The 21,362-nt window shown below is 43.0% G+C and overlaps 1 protein-coding gene across 1 annotated transcript in view; it reads right to left on the minus strand.

Moving 5' to 3' along the window:
* CRYBB3 (crystallin beta B3) overlaps positions 1-20,377 on the minus strand; it is a 42,037-nt gene extending 21,660 nt beyond the window's left edge. The window contains exons 1-2 of the mRNA XM_063913218.1: positions 20,187-20,377; positions 13,851-13,931 (exon numbers count right to left, since the gene is read on the minus strand). Coding sequence (XP_063769288.1) covers positions 13,851-13,925 — 75 coding nt within the window. The 5' untranslated portion in view covers positions 13,926-13,931; positions 20,187-20,377. The remainder of the gene's footprint in view (positions 1-13,850; positions 13,932-20,186) is intronic.
* Between the last annotated feature and the right edge of the window lie 985 nt (positions 20,378-21,362).

Below are 21,362 nucleotides of genomic sequence, written 5' to 3' on the forward strand. Positions count from 1 at the left end.
TCTTGCCTCAGGGTTTCTGGTAGGAAATATACGCCCCTGAAGCTTATTATTTGAATATGACAGATAGTACATTGTACTCCAATAGCCTCCACAGAGACCAGGTCTCTATCCAATGGAGCACTTTTATGGTATGATAGAACGGGAGATTCACAGAATATATTTGTACAGTAGCTAACAAATCTGCAGCTATAATGCTATAAGCCATGTCAACCTGGTCCAGAGAATGCTTCCAGCATCTTGTTGAATCCATGCGAAGTTCTGGGGCAAAGGGGGTCCTACCCAGTACTAGAAAGGTTATCTAACAATGTGTCCACTAAGTATGTGTTGGGAGAGTGAAGATTACAGCTTTTATATCGTCAAATTAAATTATTGAATAAGACTAATCAATTATTTAGGAAATCTCTAAATTAAACATCTCAGTAATGGAAATGTGTGTTTTTATAATATTGTTAGTGCCTTATGAGAATTTACATTCTATTTTTGTTGCTTGACTTTGTGGGGACAACACTTCTCTGTTATTAACTGTTAAATTGGCACTGAAATCAAAGGAACAAATAGGAGGTGTGACAAATATGACCAGGTCTTCAAATATTTTTCACTGTTAGGTACTACTAGGTACTACTGTTTGTTTAAATTCAGCAATAACAGTAAAATAGGATGTGCAAGTCTTGCAGGATAAAAGTGATATACTTCAGGTCTATGTAACTTGTTCCTGGCTGCTAGTAATATATATATATATATATATATATATATACTGCTCAAAAAAATAAAGGGAACACTTAAACAACACAATGTAACTCCAAGTCAATCACACTTCTGTGAAATCAAACTGTCCACTTAGGAAGCAACACTGATTGACAATCAATTTCACATGCTGTTGTGCAAATGGAATAGACAACAGGTGGGAATTATAGGCAATTAGCAAGACACCCCCAATAAAGGAGTTGTTCTGCAGGTGGTGACCACAGACCATTTCTCAGCTCCTATGCTTTCTGGCTGATGTTTTGGTCACTTTTGAAAGCTGGCGGTGCTTTCACTCTAGTGGTAGCATGAGACGGAGTCTACAACCCACACAAGTGGCTCAGGTAGTGCAGCTCATCCAGGATGGCACATCAATGCGAGCTGTGGCAAGAAGGTTTGCTGTGTCTGTCAGCGTAGTGTCCAGAGCATGGAGGCGCTACCAGGAGACAGGCCAGTACATCAGGAGACGTGGAGGAGGCCATAGGAGGGCAACAACCCAGCAGCAGGACCGCTACCTCCGCCTTTGTGCAAGGAGGAACAGGAGGAGCACTGCCAGAGCCCTGCAAAATGACCTCCAGCAAGCCACAAATGTGCATGTGTCTACTCAAACGATCAGAAACAGACTCCATGAGGGTGGTATGAGGGCCCGACGTCCACAGGTGGGGGTTGTGCTTACAGCCCAACACCGTGCAGGACATTTGGCATTTGCCAGAGAACACCAAGATTAGCAAATTCGCCACTGGCGCCCTGTGCTCTTCACAGATGAAAGCAGGTTCTCACTGAGCACATGTGACAGACATGACAGAGTCTGGAGACGCCAAGGAGAACGTTCTGCTGCCTGCAACATCCTCCAGCATGACCGGTTTGGCAGTGGGTCAGTAATGGTGTGGGGTGGCATTTCTGTGGGGGGCCGCACAGCCCTCCATGTGCTCGCCAGAGGTAGCCTGACTGCCATTAGGTACCGAGATGAGATCCTCAGACCCCTTGTGAGACCATATGCTGGTGCGGTTGGCCCTGGGTTCCTCCTAATGCAAGACAATGCTAGACCTCATGTGGCTGGAGTGTGTCAGCAGTTCCTGCAAGACGAAGGCATTTATGCTATGGACTGGCCCGCCCGTTCCCCAGACCTGAATCCAATTGAGCACATCTGGGACATCATGTCTCGCTCCATCCACCAACGCCACGTTGCACCACAGACTGTCCAGGAGTTGGCGGATGCTTTAGTCCAGGTCCTCAGGAACCCATCCGCCACCTCATCAGGAGCATGCCCAGGCGTTGTAGGTAGGTCATACAGGCACGTGGAGGCCACACACACTACTGTGCCTCATTTTGACTTGTTTTAAGGACATTACATCAAAGTTGGATCAGCCTGTAGTGTGTTTTTTCACTTTAATTTTGAGTGTGACTCCAAATCCAGACCTCCATGGGTTAATAAATTTGATTTCGATTGATAAATTTTGTGTGATTTTGTTGTCAGCACATTCAACTATGTAAAGAACAAAGTATTTAATAAGAATATTTCATTCATTCAGATCTAGGATGTGTTATTTTAGTGTTCCCTTTATTTTTTTGAGCAGTGTATATGATGGTAGGGAGTCGGCATTGTGCTGAGGTGCTGTTCAAAAACAGCACCTAAATAGTTGGCTGCAGGTTTCACTAAAGGTGGCAAGGAAGCGTAACTTCTATTTTTCAGGCCACGTAATCACGGTCTTAATTTGAATGTTATGTGCAGATGAATGGGAAAGCCCAGACTTTCCAGGAGTGTCAACTACTAGGGTTTCCCCAAATAGGAAGACCTTGCAGATACGTAGAACATCTGTCTGATATACAGGGATAAAGTGAAATCTGAATGTTGTGGTGGCTGACAAAAAAAGAAGAAAGAACACTTTATTCTAGGACAGGGATGGTCAATTATTTCAGCTTGGAAGAAACTAAAACAGAGGGCATGGGGGAGATGTACTAAGCAGTGTAAACAGTGGAGAAGTGAGCCAGTGGAGAAGTTGCCTGTGGCAACCAATCAGCATTGACGTAACATTTATAATTTGCATACTGTAAAAGTATAAAGAGCAGCTGATTGGTTGCCATGGGCAATTTCTCACTGGCTCCCTTCTCCACCCTTCTCTCTACTTAGTACATGTCCCCTATAATAGAGAGATAGGAGGTGGTGGTGACAGAGCCAAATAAGACACGAATTGTTGGAAAGACAAACATGGAGTGGAAGAAGTGGTCAGGGGGCTAGGCAGTGAAGCGTCAAGGCAGATGATGCCTTGTGAGCCTTCAGTGCCCCATCCCTACTATGGGGAATGCCTATAGCACTTCCATCACAATGGTAAAAAAAGATTATATTACATTTAATGTTGCTGTTACAGGGATTTTTATTTGTGGCAGAGGGCAGCAAACTCGACAGTTACAGTTTGTTGGGAAATATAAAATCACTGACATCTGCTTTGAACTTTTTTTTCATTGGGCTTGGAGTCATGCTGCTATCAAATGCTGTGATGGAGTACAGAACAAACTAATACTCCTTTCACACCACTATACCGAGTCGCACCCGGATTTTGTATGTGGATCCTTCCCTGGTGCGACCTAGCTGAGACATCTTTCAGACTGGTGGCCCGACTAGGCTTATTGCCGGGTTGGGGATGTCACCGCCAGGGCGCACTTGGAGATGAGATGATCTCCGAGCACCGCCTCTTTCTAATCAGTGAACGGGTGCCGAATGGCATCGACCCCACTTACCAGTTCACACCGAACCCGTGTTCAACCCTGCTCGCTACCCAGGCTGAAATATCGAGTCATTAGACTCGGGTTATTTCAATTGACCCTTTTAAGACTGTGTCGCAACCCAGGTTGCTGCGCGTTCACGTGCAAAAACCCGGGTTATTGCTGGCAGTCTGAAAGCGGTATTAAAAGCTGGTCTGTGATTCTATACTAAGAGGCAGCACTAGGGGAACACACAGATAGAAAAAGATCCGAATCCAATTGACTGGTGCACTGCAAATTGCTCACAGGCCTTGATTTGACATTCCCTGTTCCAGGTTCTTGCTAATTTGGCTGTAATTATAAAAAAAAAATGTATCTTAAATTCTGAGAACACATTATAAAACACTTAGTATTATTTTTGAGTACCACTTGTTATGCAACTGTCATGTACTGTATTGTCACCTGTAAAATGCGGAATGAAGGGATAGTGCAATAGAGTGCACTAAGGTTTTATAAATGAATTGTTTGAATTATAAAAACTTCAGTGCACATGGCACTCCTGGTAACTGTAGCGCGAACAACTGCATGAGAAATGTAAACACATTTATAAAAACCTAGAGAAGTCATACCTCTGATGAAATTGGGTGTTTCAGTTAAACGCATAAGGCAATTTTATTGACATTCCAGCTTACAATCGGCCATTTCCTGCACACCACTGAACTACATTCATACTTCATACAAAGGCTCTGGATTCATAATTTTTAATAGCAATTCCTCCCTTCCATACCAAGGAATTAGGGCCCCATTTATCATTGCTAGTTTTTTCACTTATGTTACTTAACGTTACCAAGTTTTTTAACTAGAATTCAGCATTGAAGCGACCGCTCGATTCACTCGCCACGCTTCGGGCAAGGTGTTGCACTCTGCTCGCCACAGGTTACTATTCCAAATAGTTGGTGACATGGACCCAGGGGATTATGGGAAAGGTCCTCTCCATGAAGGGAAACTAGACGCTACCATGCAGGGACGGGCTGTTATATGTTGCTGTGTGGGGGCCGCGCTATGCTTGGCAGAGATTGCAGCCAGGAGTTCTGCCCCCAGGGTCACAGGCAACAGGTGGGTCCCTAGGGCTGATTTCAATTCAAAGCTGCTGCTGTCTGGCATTAGCCAGCCCGATTTACTCAGTAGTGCTGTGCTTTACAGTGGCTGGACCCTCCCCTGGGACCAGCTGCCAATGAGCTGCACTCCTTTAGAGGCTGGCTCCTCCTCACCTGTCTCCCATTCTTCCCTCTATCCCTCCCTCTTCTCTGTACACATGGCTGCTCCCTCCAGTAATTACAGAAACCAGGTAAGCAGTCAGTGGTGTGGCTTGGGGGCGGCACTGCTACAGCTCTGAAGGAGAGAGGAAGGGGTGTGGGCAGTGCACACCACGGTACTTGTCATTACTTTAGCCTCTAACACAGTAACTAATTGCACTGCTAGACTTCTGAGTAGAAGGGGGTGCTTATGTGTGTATGGTATAAATGTGCACGTTGCTTTGGACTCAACAGTACCTTACTATACTTGTACAGTTCTGGTGGGGGTGCTTATGTGCGTATTGTATATTTTGTGTGTGAGTGTGTGTGTACATAGTTACATAGTTTGTGAGATTGAAAAAAGATATCCGTCCATCGAGTTCAATCTATTTGTGTTCTCCTACTCAGTATTATTTTCAGGACTAATTTTATCTGTTGATAATGTCGCCCGTTGTGTTGTATTCCCTCATTGTATTATAACTATGGTACGTGATCTATCCAACATAACCCTGTATATCCTTATCCATTAGGAATTTATCTAGGCCATTCTTAAAAGTATACACGGAGTCTGCCATTACTACTTCCTCAGGCTGGGAATTCTAAACTCGTACTGTCCTTACTGTGAAAAAACCTTTCCGCCTCTGTGTGCGGCATCTCCTCTCCTCTAACCTAAGTGGGTGTCCACGTGTTTTCTGTGCTCGTCTTAACAAAAACAGATCCCCAGAAAGCTCTGTGTATTGTCCCCTTAAATATTTATACATGTTAATCATGTCCCCTCTTAATCTCCTCTTTTCTAGTGTGAACATGTCAAGCCTTACAAGTCTTTCCTGGTATTCCAGTGTCTCTATCCCCCTAATTAGTTTGGTCGCCCACCTCTGAACCTTTTCTAGTTTCAGGATATCCTTTTTGTAGTAGGGTGCCCAAAATTGTGTGCAGTATTCCAGATGCGGCCTCACAAAGGCTTCATATAATGGGAGTATAACACTCTCATCCCTTGCATCAATACCCCTCTTTATGCATGCTAGTACTTTGTTTGCCTTTTTTGCCGCTATCCTGAATTGAGTGCTGCTGCTAAGTTTCTTATCTATATGAACACTTAAATCTTTTTCCAGTACAGAGTCCCCTAAAAACACCCCATTAAATATGTAGGTGTAATTTTTGTTCTTGCTACCCAGGTGCATTACCTTACACTTGTCTGTATTAAACCTCACTCTCCATTTTGCTGCCCATGATTCCAGTTTAAATAGGTCGTTCTGGAGAGACTCAGCATCTCCCTCCGAATTTATAACCTTACATAGTTTGGTATCGTCTGCAAAAATTGACACCATGCTCTCTAGACCTTCCGCTAGATTGTTAATGAAAATGTTGAACAATAGCGGTCCGAGAACAGACCCTTGAGGCACCCCACTTAGAACTTTAGTCCAATTTGAAAAAGTTCCATTTACCACAACTCGCTGCTCCCTATTATCTAACCAGTTACTAACCCAACTGCATATTGTGCTCCCTAGACCTAGTTCATGTAACTTATGAATAAGTCTCATGTATGGCACTGTGGCAAAAGCTTTAGCAAAGTCTAAAAATATTACATCCACCGCCTTTTCCTGATCAAGGTTCGCACTAACTGTTTCATAAAAGCCTAGTAAGTTTGTTTGACATGATCTATCCTTCACAAATCCGTGTTGGTTCCTAATACAGGTCGAGTATCCCTTATCCAAAATGCTTGGGACCAGAGGTATTTTGGATATCGGATTTTTCCGTATTTTGGAATAATTGCATACCATAATGAGATATCATGGTGATGGGACCTTAATCTAAGCACATAATGCATTTATGTTACATATACACCTTATACACACAGCCTGAAGGTAATTTTAGCCAATATTTTTTAGAACTTTGTGCATTAAACAAAGTGTGTCTACATTCACACAATTCATTTATGGTTCATATACACCTTATACACACAGCCTGAAGGTCATTTAATACAATATTTTTAATAACTTTGTGTATTAAACAAAGTTTGTGTACATTGAGCCATCAAAAAACAAAGGTTCCACTATCTCACTCTCACTCAAAAAAGTCTGTATTTCGGAATATTCCGTATTTTGGAATATTTGGATATGGGATACTCAACCTGTAATAATCTTTTTGGCTTTGAGGATCTTCTGTACACTATCCCTCAAAATGCTTTCTAGGACTTTCCCCACTGTAGATGTAAGACCAACTGGTCTATAATTGCCTGGTTCAGCTTTACTTCCCTTTTTGAAGATTGGCACTACTTCCGCTATACGTCAGTTTTTGGGAACCATGCCTGAAGTAAGTGAGTCATTGAAGATTAAAAATAGAGGTCTTGCTAATTCGGAGTGTAGCTTCATGAGAACCCTTGGATGAATACCATCTGGACCAGGTGACTTATTAATCTTAATTTTTTTAAATCGGTCGCGGACTTCCTCCTCACTTAAATAAGCACTAAGTAGTGGGATATTATCCTTATTGGGGTTGGGTGTTAGTTCAAGCATCTGGTCCTCTATTGTAAATACCGATGAGAAAAATGTATTTAATGTATCCGCTATGTCGTTATCATTTTTTATTAAGTCTCCCAGTTTGTTCTTTAAAGGGCCTATACTCTCCTTCTTGAATCTTTTGCTGTTGATCTATTTCATTTACGAGTAATCATATCGAGCAGTGATTTTAATGCCTCCCATTTTTCCGTATTGTTTTTTCCTTGAAACAAAATTTCCCATTCAGTGTCCCTTAAAACTTCTCTCATCATGTCAAAGTTGGCTTTGCTGAAGTTTAGAGTCCTAGTTGAACCTATATAAGACTGCTTATGAAAATTGATATTGAATGTGACCATATTGTGGTCGCTGTTTCCTATAGGCTCCCCTACTATAATATATCAAATCCCCATTGTTAGTCAACAACAGGTCTAAGATTGCATTGTACCTAGTTGGTTCCTTGATTAGTTGAATTAAGTAGTTATCATTTAGTGTGTTTAAAAACATATTGCCCCTAGCAGTATCGCATGAATCGTTTGTCCAATCTATCTCCCGATAGTTAAAATCTCCCATCACTATTACGTCGCCTGCTCCTGCCGCTTTTTCAATTTGCTTCAGCAACACTTCCTCATCAGATATATTAATGCCAGGGGGCTTGTAGCATAGCCCCACTACTATCTTTTTCTTTACCTTTCCCCCACATGTAATTTCCATTCATAACGTCTCAACAGTGTTTACAGTTTCCTCATGAGTATCTTCCCGTACAACAAGTTTCAAAAACGGCTTAACATAAAGACAAACCCCTCCATCCTGTTTGTTTGATCTGTCTCTCCTGAACAGCGTATAACCCTCCATATTAACTGACCAGTCATGAGATTCGTCCCACCAGGTTTCAGTAATGCCTATAATATTATACTGATTGCTTGCGGCAAGTATTTCTAGTGTAGCGGTCAGTGTACAGTATTTGCAATTGCTTCAGCCTTGGAGGAGACCTTCTCTTTCCCCACTCCTGTCAGCCACCACCAACCATAACATATCAGATGCTGCTGCTCATTGGATTGTGGGGGTTCTTCAGAGATGGACGCAGACCACTGCATACGCAGCAAGATCTGCATCCATCACCTCACATGCCAGGGACCGCCCAGTACAGAGCAAGGCTGCCCAGCATGTGTGTTGCACCACCTTACAATGCGTCCGCAATATAATTGCGGATGCATCAAATTAAGGTTGACCACTGCCTGCGCAGCCTGGCTGTGCTGTCAGCCGGTCCGCTGCCATTTTTTTAATCAGAGCGGTTGCGTGTGTGCCGTCACGCAGCCGCCCCAAAAATGTCACCGCCACGCCCCCGTTCAGCCCGCCATGCTCGCGAAACACCACGTCGCCACACACCCAACACTTGACGCTGTCAATCATGTTGCAGACGCATCATTTGGGGATGCGTTCGCAATGTGAATGACTGCGCAGGCACTACAGCAAACTGCGATGTGGCAGCATTAGCGGTTAACTCTGAATGAGGTCCTGTGTGTACCTACCAGGAACAGCCTAGACCACTTCACCCTGGTTGGAGCTGTGGAGCCCTCGGCAGCCATTGCCACCTCTCCCCTTAGGCATTCTGCATTCTTCTCCAATCTGGGAGCTGATATCACCCTAAAACCATCAGTACCCCTCTCTGTCTGCCACCCAGGTCCTACTTCTCAGTATTGTCTTATCTCTTCTGTGTTTGACCAAAGCTTAGGGGGTAATTCCGACCTGATCGCAAGGGTGCGTTTTTTGCATCGCCGCCTACAGGGCTAAGGTGTGTGTGCAGGTGTGCATTCGCTTTTGCTGCAGAGCTGCACAAACATAAGTTTGTGCAGTCTCTGCACTGCCCAGGACTTACTCAGCCGCTGCGATGATCGGGGCTGGAGCTGACGTCAGAAACCCTCCTTCAAAACGCCGGGTCACTCCTGCATTTTCCCGGACACTCACAAACGCCCTCTTCCTGTCAATCTGCTTGCGATCGCTGGTGCGTTTGGAAATTTTGCTCCATCCCATCCCTGACTGGTGATCCCCGTTGTTGCGGTCCATCGCACCTGCGCATTGTGGTGCATATGCTTGTGCAGTTCAGATCTGATCGTAGGCTGTGAGAAAACGCAGCCTAGCAATCAGATCTGAATCGGCCCCATAGGCTCTCTTTAGAGGTCTCTGTGTCTGGGTTGTTTGCTGCACCTTTACAGGAGACATGACATTCCCTATAGAGAACCCAGGGAAGCAGGTGTACTGGGATCTACAAGGTGGGTTCTGAGCCACTGTGTAGGTAGGACCTGCACTGCTGATGCTGCCTTATTGGGAGTAGGCACACACAGACACACAGTAGGCACAGCCAGGGAGGCAGTGCTAACAAGAGGTGGAGGGCCCCCCTCTCTTAAAGCTAGGTCCTAACATATTACCAGCTACCTACAGTATTAGCAATGCAAGGCTTCTATACCGCAGTTTTGTGCACGGTCAGATTAATCCTTCATGGGGTCTCCCTGAAGGATTAATCTGACCCTGCACAAAACTGTGGTATACAAGCCTTGCATTGTTAATACTGTAGGTAGCTGGTAATATATTAGGACCTAGCTTTCTACATTAACTATAACAATCAGTTTCAATGGAGGTCTGATGTGGGTATTTACATTTTCATATTACAAGGGTTTATTGTAACAACACACACACACACACACACACACACACACACTCGTCTTAGAAACCATTGTTTTGTTAAGGGTTTAATAAAGTTTTTATCAGTGAGATTATTTTATTATTTTTTTACCTCTCTGTACTGCCTGTTAAAGTTATCTCAAAATATTTACAAATAAAAGCCATGTAGTCCCGATACAGAGGAAACAAAACAACCAATGTGACATTTGCAATAGGAAACAATACCTCCCAACATGACAGAATGCTCTGCTCCTGCACTTCCCTTTTCATTTATGATTGCCCTCACCTGTGGTGAAACACCTTTCTTATCCATTAACCTGTTCAACACAGGTGATGGCAATTTTAAATTAAGAGAAAAGTCCAGAAGCAGAGGATTCTGTCCCTCCTGGAGAGGGTCGTGTTGGGAGGTATGAATTTATCTTGTTGGCAGCCCTTGTGGAGCCTTATAAATAATACCACTTTCAGATCGCAAAAGCGAGTCGCACCCGGGACTTGTACACAGGTCCTTCCCAGGTGCGACCCCCTTGAGACCCCTTTCAGACTGGCGGCACCAAGCACCAACCCGGCAAAGTGCCGGGTTGGTGATGTCAGTGGTGACGTGTGCGGAGGCGGTGCCTGGAGATCAGATAGTCTCCAAGCGCCGCAACTCCCTATAGTGTGAACGGGTCTCATGTTGCATCGACCCGGCAACCTGTTCATACTGCACCTGACCTGGTAACAACCCGGGAATAACCATGCTTTATTCCCGGGTTGAAATACTGGGTCGTCCGAATTCAGGATTTACCTCTTTCACATCGCACATCGACCCGCGTTGACCTGGCAATATACCGGGTTATTTGTGTGGTGTGAAAGGGGTATAAGATACAAAAATAATAGACAAGTACTAGCGGAAACTAGGTCACAACTATTATAATACCGACACTCATAGGCGTAACTATAGTGGTTGCAAGGGGTGCCATTGCTATGGTTACAAGGGGCTTAGGGGGTTCAGGACCTAGGTTATAAAGTTGCTTACCAATTTTACAGATTTGCACTCTAAGCAATTGGGTCTGATCTATTGTCCAGCCTGAATTGTGAGACATTACATTGTTAGTGAGAGGAGTGTTTAGTGGATGTTATATGGTAAGGGGGCACTGTAATGTGTCCTAATCTGATCTGCTCATTGTAATGTGGAGGACACTATAATCAGTGGCGCATCTATAATGGGTGCCAGGTTTGTGGTGCACATGGTCCCCTGATCCGAGGGGGGCCTCACCACACACATTGTACCCATTTCTTGAATACTTACACCTCCGGAGTCCCATGTCGGTGACAGCAGCGCTGCATGAGTCACTGTGAAAATGGTGCAGTGCCCATTTTCCCAGCATTTCACGAATGCTCAATAGGAAAAATCACTGGGAAAATGTCCACTAGACTCTGGTACAGCGCTAGAATTTCCTAGTGACTCTAGTTCTCAGAGTGTACGGAGTTGCTGGATAGAGAGGAGGGGGCCCAGATGGAAACTGCTCATGGAACCCCTCTTCTCTTCATGCGTCCCTGACTACTATAACATACCCTCAAACGTGACCCATTCCATTAGGTACAAAATGCATGGACTTCCTTGCCAGGGACAGTCCAAAATTCAAATAGGGGAGCCACACCAACTGCCACCCCAGACACTACCATACATCGCTGGCCAGGACTCACTGGCAATTGGTGTGGCTCCCCTATGAGAATGTTGGACTGTGCTACAGTCCCACATCTGCAATTACCCCTCGCAAGGAAGTCCAGGAACAGTGCATTTTGTACCTAATGAAATGGGTCCTAATGGTGGGTATGCTATAACGATACATAATAAGGACTGGGGCACTGTAATGTGGCACAATACGAAATGGAGGCAATATAGTGTTGCATAATAAAAACTGGGGTACTGTAATATGACACAATATGAAATGGAGGCACTATAGTATGGCATAATATAATCTGGGGCACTGTAACATGGCATAATTTGAACTGGAGGACACTCTAATGAGGCATAGTATGAAAATGGGCACTATAATGTGGCATAACATGAACTGGAGATACTGTATGTCATAATGTGAACTGAGGATACTGTGTGGCATAATGTGTACTGGTAACCCTACAATGGGGTCAATTCAATTCAGCGCAGATTGAGTAGCATCAGGAAATAGCTCTCAGTGCTATTCAATTCAGTGCGCTGTGACGACCGCCAAGAGGATTTATTCTCACACCCATCCGGTGTTGCAAGCAGAAATCCAACAAAAATGCTGGCGCGATGCTGTTTTCTGCCCTTAGCATGGCGGAAACTTCATTGTGCCGGGCACTTAAGTCGGAGAATGCTGGTTCACAAAACACCCTGTTTAGTCCATGAGAACTGGACTTCTCCAACATAACAGCGCGCTGAATTGAATAGCACCAGGAGCTAATTCTCGACGCTGTTCAATCCATGCTGAATTGAATTGTCCCCAATGTGACATCATGTAAACTAGGGAACTATGAGGGTTCAAAAAATAAACTAGGTCACTCCTATGGGGCATGATATTAACTAGGGCACTACTGTGGTTCAGAAAATGAACTAGGGCACTTTATGAGGCATAAAATGAACGACTGCTGCGGAGAGGTGTCTCTCAGGACTCATTGGGTCAGGGTCCCCTTCAGTATGTGCTGGTTATGCCCCTGACGACACCTTTAAATTTGCAATTTTCATGTCGGTGTGAAATGTGTGAATTAAACCAGGATGTGGTGACACCATATTTGATTGATTATAATGCTCAGTGCTATACATTACATGAGGGTTCAGTATGAAATGCCAGCTGACGGGTTCCAAGCTGTCATGTACCCGACAGTGGGATCCCATCCGCCAGAATGCCGACAGCGGGGCAAGCGATAGAGAGCCCCTTGCGGACTTGCTGCGGGTACGGTGGCTTGCTGCCCTCTCCACAGGTTATATTCTCACCGGTATTTTTCTCTGCTGTCTGCGGGGCGGGATGGTCTACAAACTCCCACTGTGGCTTCAATTACATTGTTAGAATCCAAAATTCTGTCAGGAAAATACTATACAGACATAAGAGCACTACTGATCCCAACATGGCATGATCATAATACAATTATAGTACAATGTGTGCAGAAATTGGAAACTGCACCCTTTACTTAATACTGGACATTATACAGTTCTGTTACACTTACATAAGAGCACCACTCCTCTAAACATGACATAACCAGGGCCTCCTAGAGCGACCATGGGCCCGGTTACTGAGGGGGAGGGGGGATAGTGGCCTCATAGGGGGGCATGTGCTCCCCTTATCAGCTGAGCTGATATAGGGTCGGATAAGAGGCCTTCCTGGTGAAGTGATAGCTAAGATAGAATCTTAATTCCAAATTTGGACCTGGCTTACCTAATCAGCAACCACTGGTCACATTACCTACGACTACATCTCACCCCCCTCTAATACCCGACAGTCGGCATACTGACTAGCAGGGACTATTCCAACTCGTGGGTGGCGAGCCACCAAGCCCGCAGCATGGCGAGCGCAGTGAGCCTGCAAGGATCTTGTTGCGCTCGCCTTACCCTGCCCGCATACAGTACCGCCGTCGGGATCCCGCGGTTGGTAAAGCCTTGCAGTACAACATGATTTGCTTATTTGCAAATTCTGTACCAATGCAAAATGTGCCCTTCACTGCAAATCAGTGCATATGCTGTTCTGAGGCCCTACACGCCTGTAGTTAACCCTACCACATGTATGTATAATATATCTATGCTGTCCATATGCATAACCTAGACAAGTACATATAACATTTACACTTGCATACAGACCAGTATTTTTTAAACAGGCCCTGCACCCTTAATGGCAGAAATTTGATACAGTCCTTAGCTCTGTCCCGTTAGAGGCAAACTGAGGGACTGCTGAGGAATCAGTGGTTTAGCATATATTACCTTGTAGCTGCCGCCAATTCCACCATGGCTCTTGCCAGCTGCCATCTGTTCTGGGGTACTCTGTGGCTCAGTCATGTTTACCTGGGGAGAGAAAATGTCTTTCAGTGAAAATTGTTTGTAAGCTTTCTTGGGCACACAAAAACAATTATGGTGTTAGGAATGTAGGGTATATAAAATGCAAATACGGAAAAAAATGAGTGAAAGATATATTAGTAAAAATGTTATCGGGATGAGCAACAGAAAAGTAACTGATTATTCTATTTTAGTTAACAGATTATTACTGGCTATAATAATAGACAATATCACAGTTCTATAATAAGTCTAAGACCCATATTCAATGCTCCGCAATGTTCGGCTGATCACATTCATGATAGAATATGGAACCCCAACATTGCCAATTCAGTGCGCAAATTGTGATGTTGGTGCTCGCAAAGTGACGCCTTTCTGACCGTTGTGACATCTATTTGTGGCCATTCCCTGCAATCGACTCCCACCCAAGATTAAGATCCTATGATAAAAGTCTGAAACACATACAGTATATAGTATATACTGTATTGTTACTGTTCTACCTTATACATAAATAGTTGGTCAGATAAATAATAATGGTGGAAAATGTTATTTACAGAAACAGGAACATATGCTTGGAACACATTGCTGACAGATGTAATTTAGTAAATGAATTTAAATGTACTCACAGCAGACATATGTCCTGGGAATAAACCGTTTCAATAAACAAAAGCAAAAAATACAACCAAAAAAATTGTTTCAAAATATATAGTCATCATTATATTTCTGATTTTAATTTTGTCAATTATAAAAATGTAATTATTAATATAATATTTAATTTACTAATAATTGTATGACTTTATCCAGAAAAAAATGTGAATACGTTGTAAAGTGGATTCATGAATTTATATTTCATCTCACATATCAATGACTTGTGTACAACACCAAGATGTTAATACTCTGTAGGCTAAGTATGAAAACCATCTGTGTGTATGGGCGTAATGACCTTTAGATCAAATGAGAATGTAGGTCGATGGACATTTTACTGTCTCACCTGCCAGCCTTTGTAGTTATCCAGACAACTTTTGGTCTCAAAGTTCACTTGTCTGTATAACTACAAAGGCTGCTGGCAGGTGGGACAGTAAAATGTCCATCACTAATTAATGTTCTACTGGCTGACACCACGTGTAATGTGAATTGGTTATAATACAAATCATATACACATAATTAATGGCATAGAGGCACAATTTTAGTTACAGTAAACTGAAATTTAAAAAAAAAAAAAAACAGCCCTTTTTTTTACTTGGTCACCACTGGAGGGTCCCTCTGAGGTAATTACGGTAAAGGTATACAGTAAGTAAGCACATTACAGTACAGTACAGTACCTCCAGACTGTAAGCTCTCTCATGAGTAGGACCCTCTCTACCAGTGTCGGACTGGGCCATGAAGGGCCCACCGGGGAATATTGTGGTAGAGGCCCATGCTTAAGGTGTGGCAAGCCACCACAGATATTTGGCTAACCATAAGAGAGTGCATGGTCTTGGCCCCTTGCTAAATATATATTATTTATTTATTAACAGTTTCTTATATAGCGCAAGAAAATTCTGTTGCGCTTTACAACTGAACACAATGATAAAACAAAACTGGGTAATAACAAACAGTCATGGAGGTAGGAAGGCCCTGCTCGCAAGCTTACAATCTATAGAATATATATATATGTATATATATATATATATATATATATATATATATTCAATGGGTATAGTTGGCACTCAAAAAGTTTTTTAACGTTTTTTAATTTTCACACATGTTGATATTTGTTTAAATATGTTTACATTATTTCCCGGTCATATAATTGCATAGCTACTGTTTAACTTATCACTTACACTGCTGGAAACTTTACTTTGTTTCCTCTTATTGTTTTTATGTATCACTTTTTACACTTTGTATTTAATTATGCCTTTGCTTTGCAGCGTAGCAGCGGGACGCGCCGGGTGTTGATGTTTCCCTGTAGCCTAGCAACGGTGACGGCATCTTTTGCGGCCCAATGCCGGAGCCGCCGGTGATTCTCCCGCCCGCCGCACCCTTTTGACTGTGCTGACAAGAGCAGGGTATTTAAGGTAAGAACGATTCTCACACTGTTTGCTTCACCATGTGTCCTTGACAAAAACACGTTGGACTTTCATGCTGTCTGTTTCATAAAGTTTCACTTGCTACACTAAATCCGTGTAGTGCCGCCTGATTCTGTGGTCTAGGGGTCAGTGGACTGTGGCTCCCAACACTGCAGACACCCACATTGTATATATATATATATATATATATATATATGGGAGTTTTAAGAGAGGAGGAGGTCCGTGTGCAGCCTTCTGCATGAAAGTTTTAATACTTACCTCTCCGGAGTACCCCGGCATTGCCATTCTTCTCTGCAGCGGCAACAGAGTCTGAGCACAGATTCTATTGTGCATGTACTGACCTTCGGGAACACGGCACGGCAGCCATTTTCCCAAAGATTTTCCTAATGCGCATGTGCGTAATTCTGGAAAAATGGCTGCCGTGCCACGTTTCCGGAGATTTCAGCAGGCACAATAGAGTTTGTTCCCCCTAGTGTTCAGACTCTATTGCGCTGCCTAGAAGGGATGGCTCCGATTGGGGACTCCAGAGAGGTAAGTATTAAACAAATGGGTGCAGTGTCTCGCACACTGCACCCATTATAGATACGCCAAGGTATGTATGTATGTATGTGTATATATATATATATATATATATATATATATGTATGTATATATATATATATATATATATGTTATATACATATATATAACACTGCTAGTGCATGCATTATAATGTATTACATTAATAACAGTAATGCACTGTGGCAAATACACCTTAGTCCTGTGTAGTAACATATGTATAATGTATTATTCAAGGGCACTAGGATAGAGTCTGGAACCTAATCACTAGAGGAGGAGGTGGACCCACCATAGGTGTACCTTGTTTCCCTGTGTGTCAGTCCGACCCTGCTCTCTACCCTTTGTTTTCAAGTCTGCTTTTCTTTATTTCTATGTGCCTGTTTAATGGGGATACATACGATATCCTGTCCGATGGGATGCTGGCTGTCACTATACCAACAGCGGCATCCCGTCTGCCGGAATCCCGACAGCAAGGCCGCAAGTATCCTAGCGGAGCACACTACACTCACCACTCATTGGCCCCGGTGGCTCGCTGTGCTTGCCACAGGTTCTATTTTAACTCGGTTGGTGGTGTGGATCCACCAACTGAGTGGGAATATGTGTCCGGTGTCAGGATTCCGACTGTCGGTTTATCGTTGGGTGTCAGGTTTCCGACGTTGGTCTCCTGAACGCCGAGATCCCAACAGCTGGTAAACTGACTGAATACCGTTTTATATATGTCCTTTTTTTTTCTCCATTGTAAGGCATTGTATAAATCAAGTATGATGATGATAATAATAATAATTATTATATATATTTCCACGTTTCACTCGGTGGTTTCCAGAAAAAAAATCCTATTGCAATTAATGTAATGATAGTGAATATCAAGTATACTGTATCTGGAAATGTAAATGAATAACAATTGCGTACTAACAGCCATACAGAAGATAAGCGTAACTATGCAACAATACTTCACACAGAGCTATAGGCAGTGCAGAATACATTTATATTCCAAGCATACAGAGGGGGCATATGTGAAAAAACGGTGGCAGGAGAGTAGATTTTCCTGATGTAGGAAACACAATTCTACAATGTACAAACTGAGGCTGCCCTCATTGGCGTGGCTGCGTGGCTTCCTTTTATTTCATGTGAGGGGCAGTTAGGGTCATTCCTTGTCATTATGCTGACAAAGTGGCACCTGAAATGTGTGTAAAAAGTAAAAAAAAAAATAGTGTAACCTTAATTGCCATTGGCGCTGCTAAACATTTAGGGGTCAATTGAATTAGGAGTGAAGAGGGCTAGTTGCTTTTACAATGGCGTCTAATGCCGGCAACAACAGCAGAACTCCCCCACCCCCGATGGTCCAATCTCACCCCCGACTTGCTGATTTTGTACACAGCTCTATGGGACTGCAAACAAAAATCTGTGAATCTGGTGGTACCATAAGTGCAGCATATAGCCGCACTTACCTGCAGGGGGCAAGAACATCCCCCATAATTGTAATTAATATTACCTCATCATAGGTATGTCTCAGTTCACATATATGAGCAGTTGACAGAAAATGCAGTGCAGCAAATCAGACATACTACTGCTACAATAAAATAAACGTACATAAAAATAAATGTGTATATTCAAGTAGAGTGTTACACAACTGGAGATGTGACTGTATACGCGGAATAGCATATTTTCCTGTGTGGCACTAGACACAATCCTCTGTAAGTGTGCCTGCCCTATATTAGATGCTGCAGATGCACTGGCCGCAGTAAGTGGCAATGCCATCACTGTACATTGCCTACGTGACCAAGAGCATAACAACAACCATATGTGCAGCGAGTGCATTTGCATTTGCAATTGCCCATCACACCCAGTTCTGTCTCTTCAGTTGTAAATGTTGATGCGACTGAAAAGCATACGGCTCTGCATGGCCTGTACTTAAGTACACCCATTTTCTGAGCATGTACAGTGCAAACGCATACAAACTGTGCTCTGCAAATGTGCACACATCAATACGTCCATCTCTACATCAGCCTAATTTTCCAATAAAATATTTATATATTTTTTAAAGTGCAAAAGATCAATTCAAACAATCACAGATCAATAAATCTGCCATAAACTATGGTACTAGTTAATTCAGACTTTTTTTTTCAGCAGGTGAGTTGAGTTTCTAATGCTAAATGAGAAAAAGAAACACTTTTTATCCTTTTATCGTTCCGCTATACTTAAAAAAAGAGGTGGAAGATTCTGATATGGGAGCAAAGCCAAAAAGCAAGTAAATTTGCCCCGGAACAAAATACTTTTCAGTGCTAGGGGTGCAAATACGTGTATTATTTTAGCATGCAGGATAAATACTGGATGCTTTTGTATGAAGCACACAAATGCTGGACAGCTTTATTAATTTAAATGTAGATTTCAGTTTGAACACACCCCACTGAAATCTAATCTCTCTGCACATGTTACATCCGCCCCACATGCACTGCAATATGCTTTTACCAAGCTGCATAGTTGCTCCGTTTTGCTTCACTCCCAACTCACGATTAGCACCAGAATGTGCAGATGACATTTTGGTGAGTTAACGTCATCTTCCATGGACAACAATTAAGTTTTGGCACTAAAAGATTATGTTTTGGAATCCAAATTTGGCATGAAAATTCAGTCAAATCTAAACTGCACATCTCTAGAAAAAATGGAACAAAGAGGGAGGTAGAAATAGCTCCAAACCCCCCCTAACCAATTCCTAGTGCTTATGTGTTTTGTATAAAGCTGCAAATGTCAACGTTTGCTGTGTCAGAATTCAGTATCTGAATTCACACCGCACTTTCTCTGCGTCTCAAAACTGAATGTACTTTAGCAATTAGAGAGTCATGTATTTTGTACCCATTCCTAGTAGCGACATCTGTCATCCTGATCTCAAACCTCCCAACATGACCCTCTCCAGGAGGGACAGAATGCTCTGCTCCTTGACTTCACCTGTGCTATAACACCATAAGTTCACATAACCTGTTCAAAACAGGTGCCGCGGAAATCGCACATTAAGAGAAAAGTCCAGGAGCAGAGGATTTTGTCCTTCCTGGAGAGGGTCATGTTGAGAGGTATGTGATCTGCATCATCAAGAACTACATTATCACTGGCAAATTATGCTAATATCAACAGCAACACACTTTAGCTATTATACATATAGCATGCGATTCTCAGATGGGTACTACAATTTATAATCCACATACTCTACACTGCCTAATAACACAGGCACAGGGCCATATGAAGAAATATTTAAACTTTTACAAGTTCCCCATATTTAATTAAAAGAAATCTGGAGGACAATTCCGGGTAATAAAAAGGCTTCTCTATGTAGTGATGTGACCTAGACTGTCTAACTTCCAATATGCATGGTACTGTAAGCCAATACATTCAGGTTCTCAATCATCAGACCATCATATACAGTCAGGTGTGAATCATTTCCTGTTTTCAAATTATCAATACACCTTGAAAGCCACCATCACCCCTGGAGGGAGTAGAAGAGTCACAGTAGCAGATAACAGGAACAACTTTCAGTCATAGCATTAAAAAAAAAACAGAACACAGACTTATGGACATCCCATGGTCCTAAAAATGTAGAACTCCAGAGATTTGCCAAGCACCCATAAAGTGTGTGGAGACACTATACCTCTTCTGCTGACTGTTTTCCAGAATGACCATACCCTGCTGGAGAGGTGGGCCATATATATATGGTAGCTGTGAATAGAGCTTTAGAGTATAACGGTGCTGAGGCAGCAACTGTGTCTATCACATTGTCTCCATCAGATTTCACATGAATAGCCTGTGCTGGGCGGTCAGTGAGCACATCATACACTGCTCTGCTGCACTGCTAGACAGCTCATTTTCAGAAGATTAGTGATTGACTTTGGGTCAGCATGTTCGGATTGCCTCACTAGTGCACCACATGCCAAGTATTTGGGCTCAAACGCAGCTCTCAGCATTTTGTAAAGTAACATTTGGAATCCTTCTGTCCACAAGAGAGAGGACAAATATCAAAATGAGGTGAGGTATGAATACCAGCCTTACGTTACACAGATTACAAATTAATGAAAGAAAATTTCTGCTCCATAATGCTACGCATGTTAGTACAAAGCACTGTGACGGGCGATTTTTGATTCATAATGTCCATTACATTTATATTTATTTTTCTGACCACATGAGGCAGAGCGTAAACTGATAGGTACATATGCACATACGCATATTATATCCTTATTACATAATACATGGCTTGCGCTCTAACATAGCCGTTGTTGAAACAAATCATGGTAAATTCCAGGGGAAAGTTTAGGACCTCGGACCTTGCTTTGCAATAAACAATATTATTTATGCCTATTTGAGAATGCTTGTATGAGATCAGTGTTAGAGTGGCCTTTTGCTGAGTGGTCCTTCTGGCATCTAGTGTTGTACTGTATGTGGTGATCACATAGTAGGCTTTTATGTATGTAGTTTGGGGTATCAATAGCTGATGTCATGGGGGGATACTTCTGTACAGTTGACCACATCTGGGTAACCCTGTCCCTATCCTTGGCTCTTTAGACTCTTGTATTTGTTTGCTAAGCTACTTGCAACTGCCGTCAGATACATGCCCCGGAAATGGCCATGATCTGCTTGCGTTTTCCCAACCACTCCTAAGGCTAGGGTCCCATTCAGCGGGACCTGCTTGGCCGCTATGTGTGGCCCTACCCTAACACCCACGAACAGTCACTTCCTGTCGATCAGATTGCGATTGCATTTCAATAACTTACAAACGCAATTTAGCCTTTGCACATGCGCAATGCGTTTGCAGTGCATGCGCAGTCAGCCG

Source organism: Pseudophryne corroboree, chromosome 1, assembly GCF_028390025.1.
Source record: "Pseudophryne corroboree isolate aPseCor3 chromosome 1, aPseCor3.hap2, whole genome shotgun sequence".
In the NCBI taxonomy this organism is placed as follows: domain Eukaryota; kingdom Metazoa; phylum Chordata; class Amphibia; order Anura; family Myobatrachidae; genus Pseudophryne; species Pseudophryne corroboree.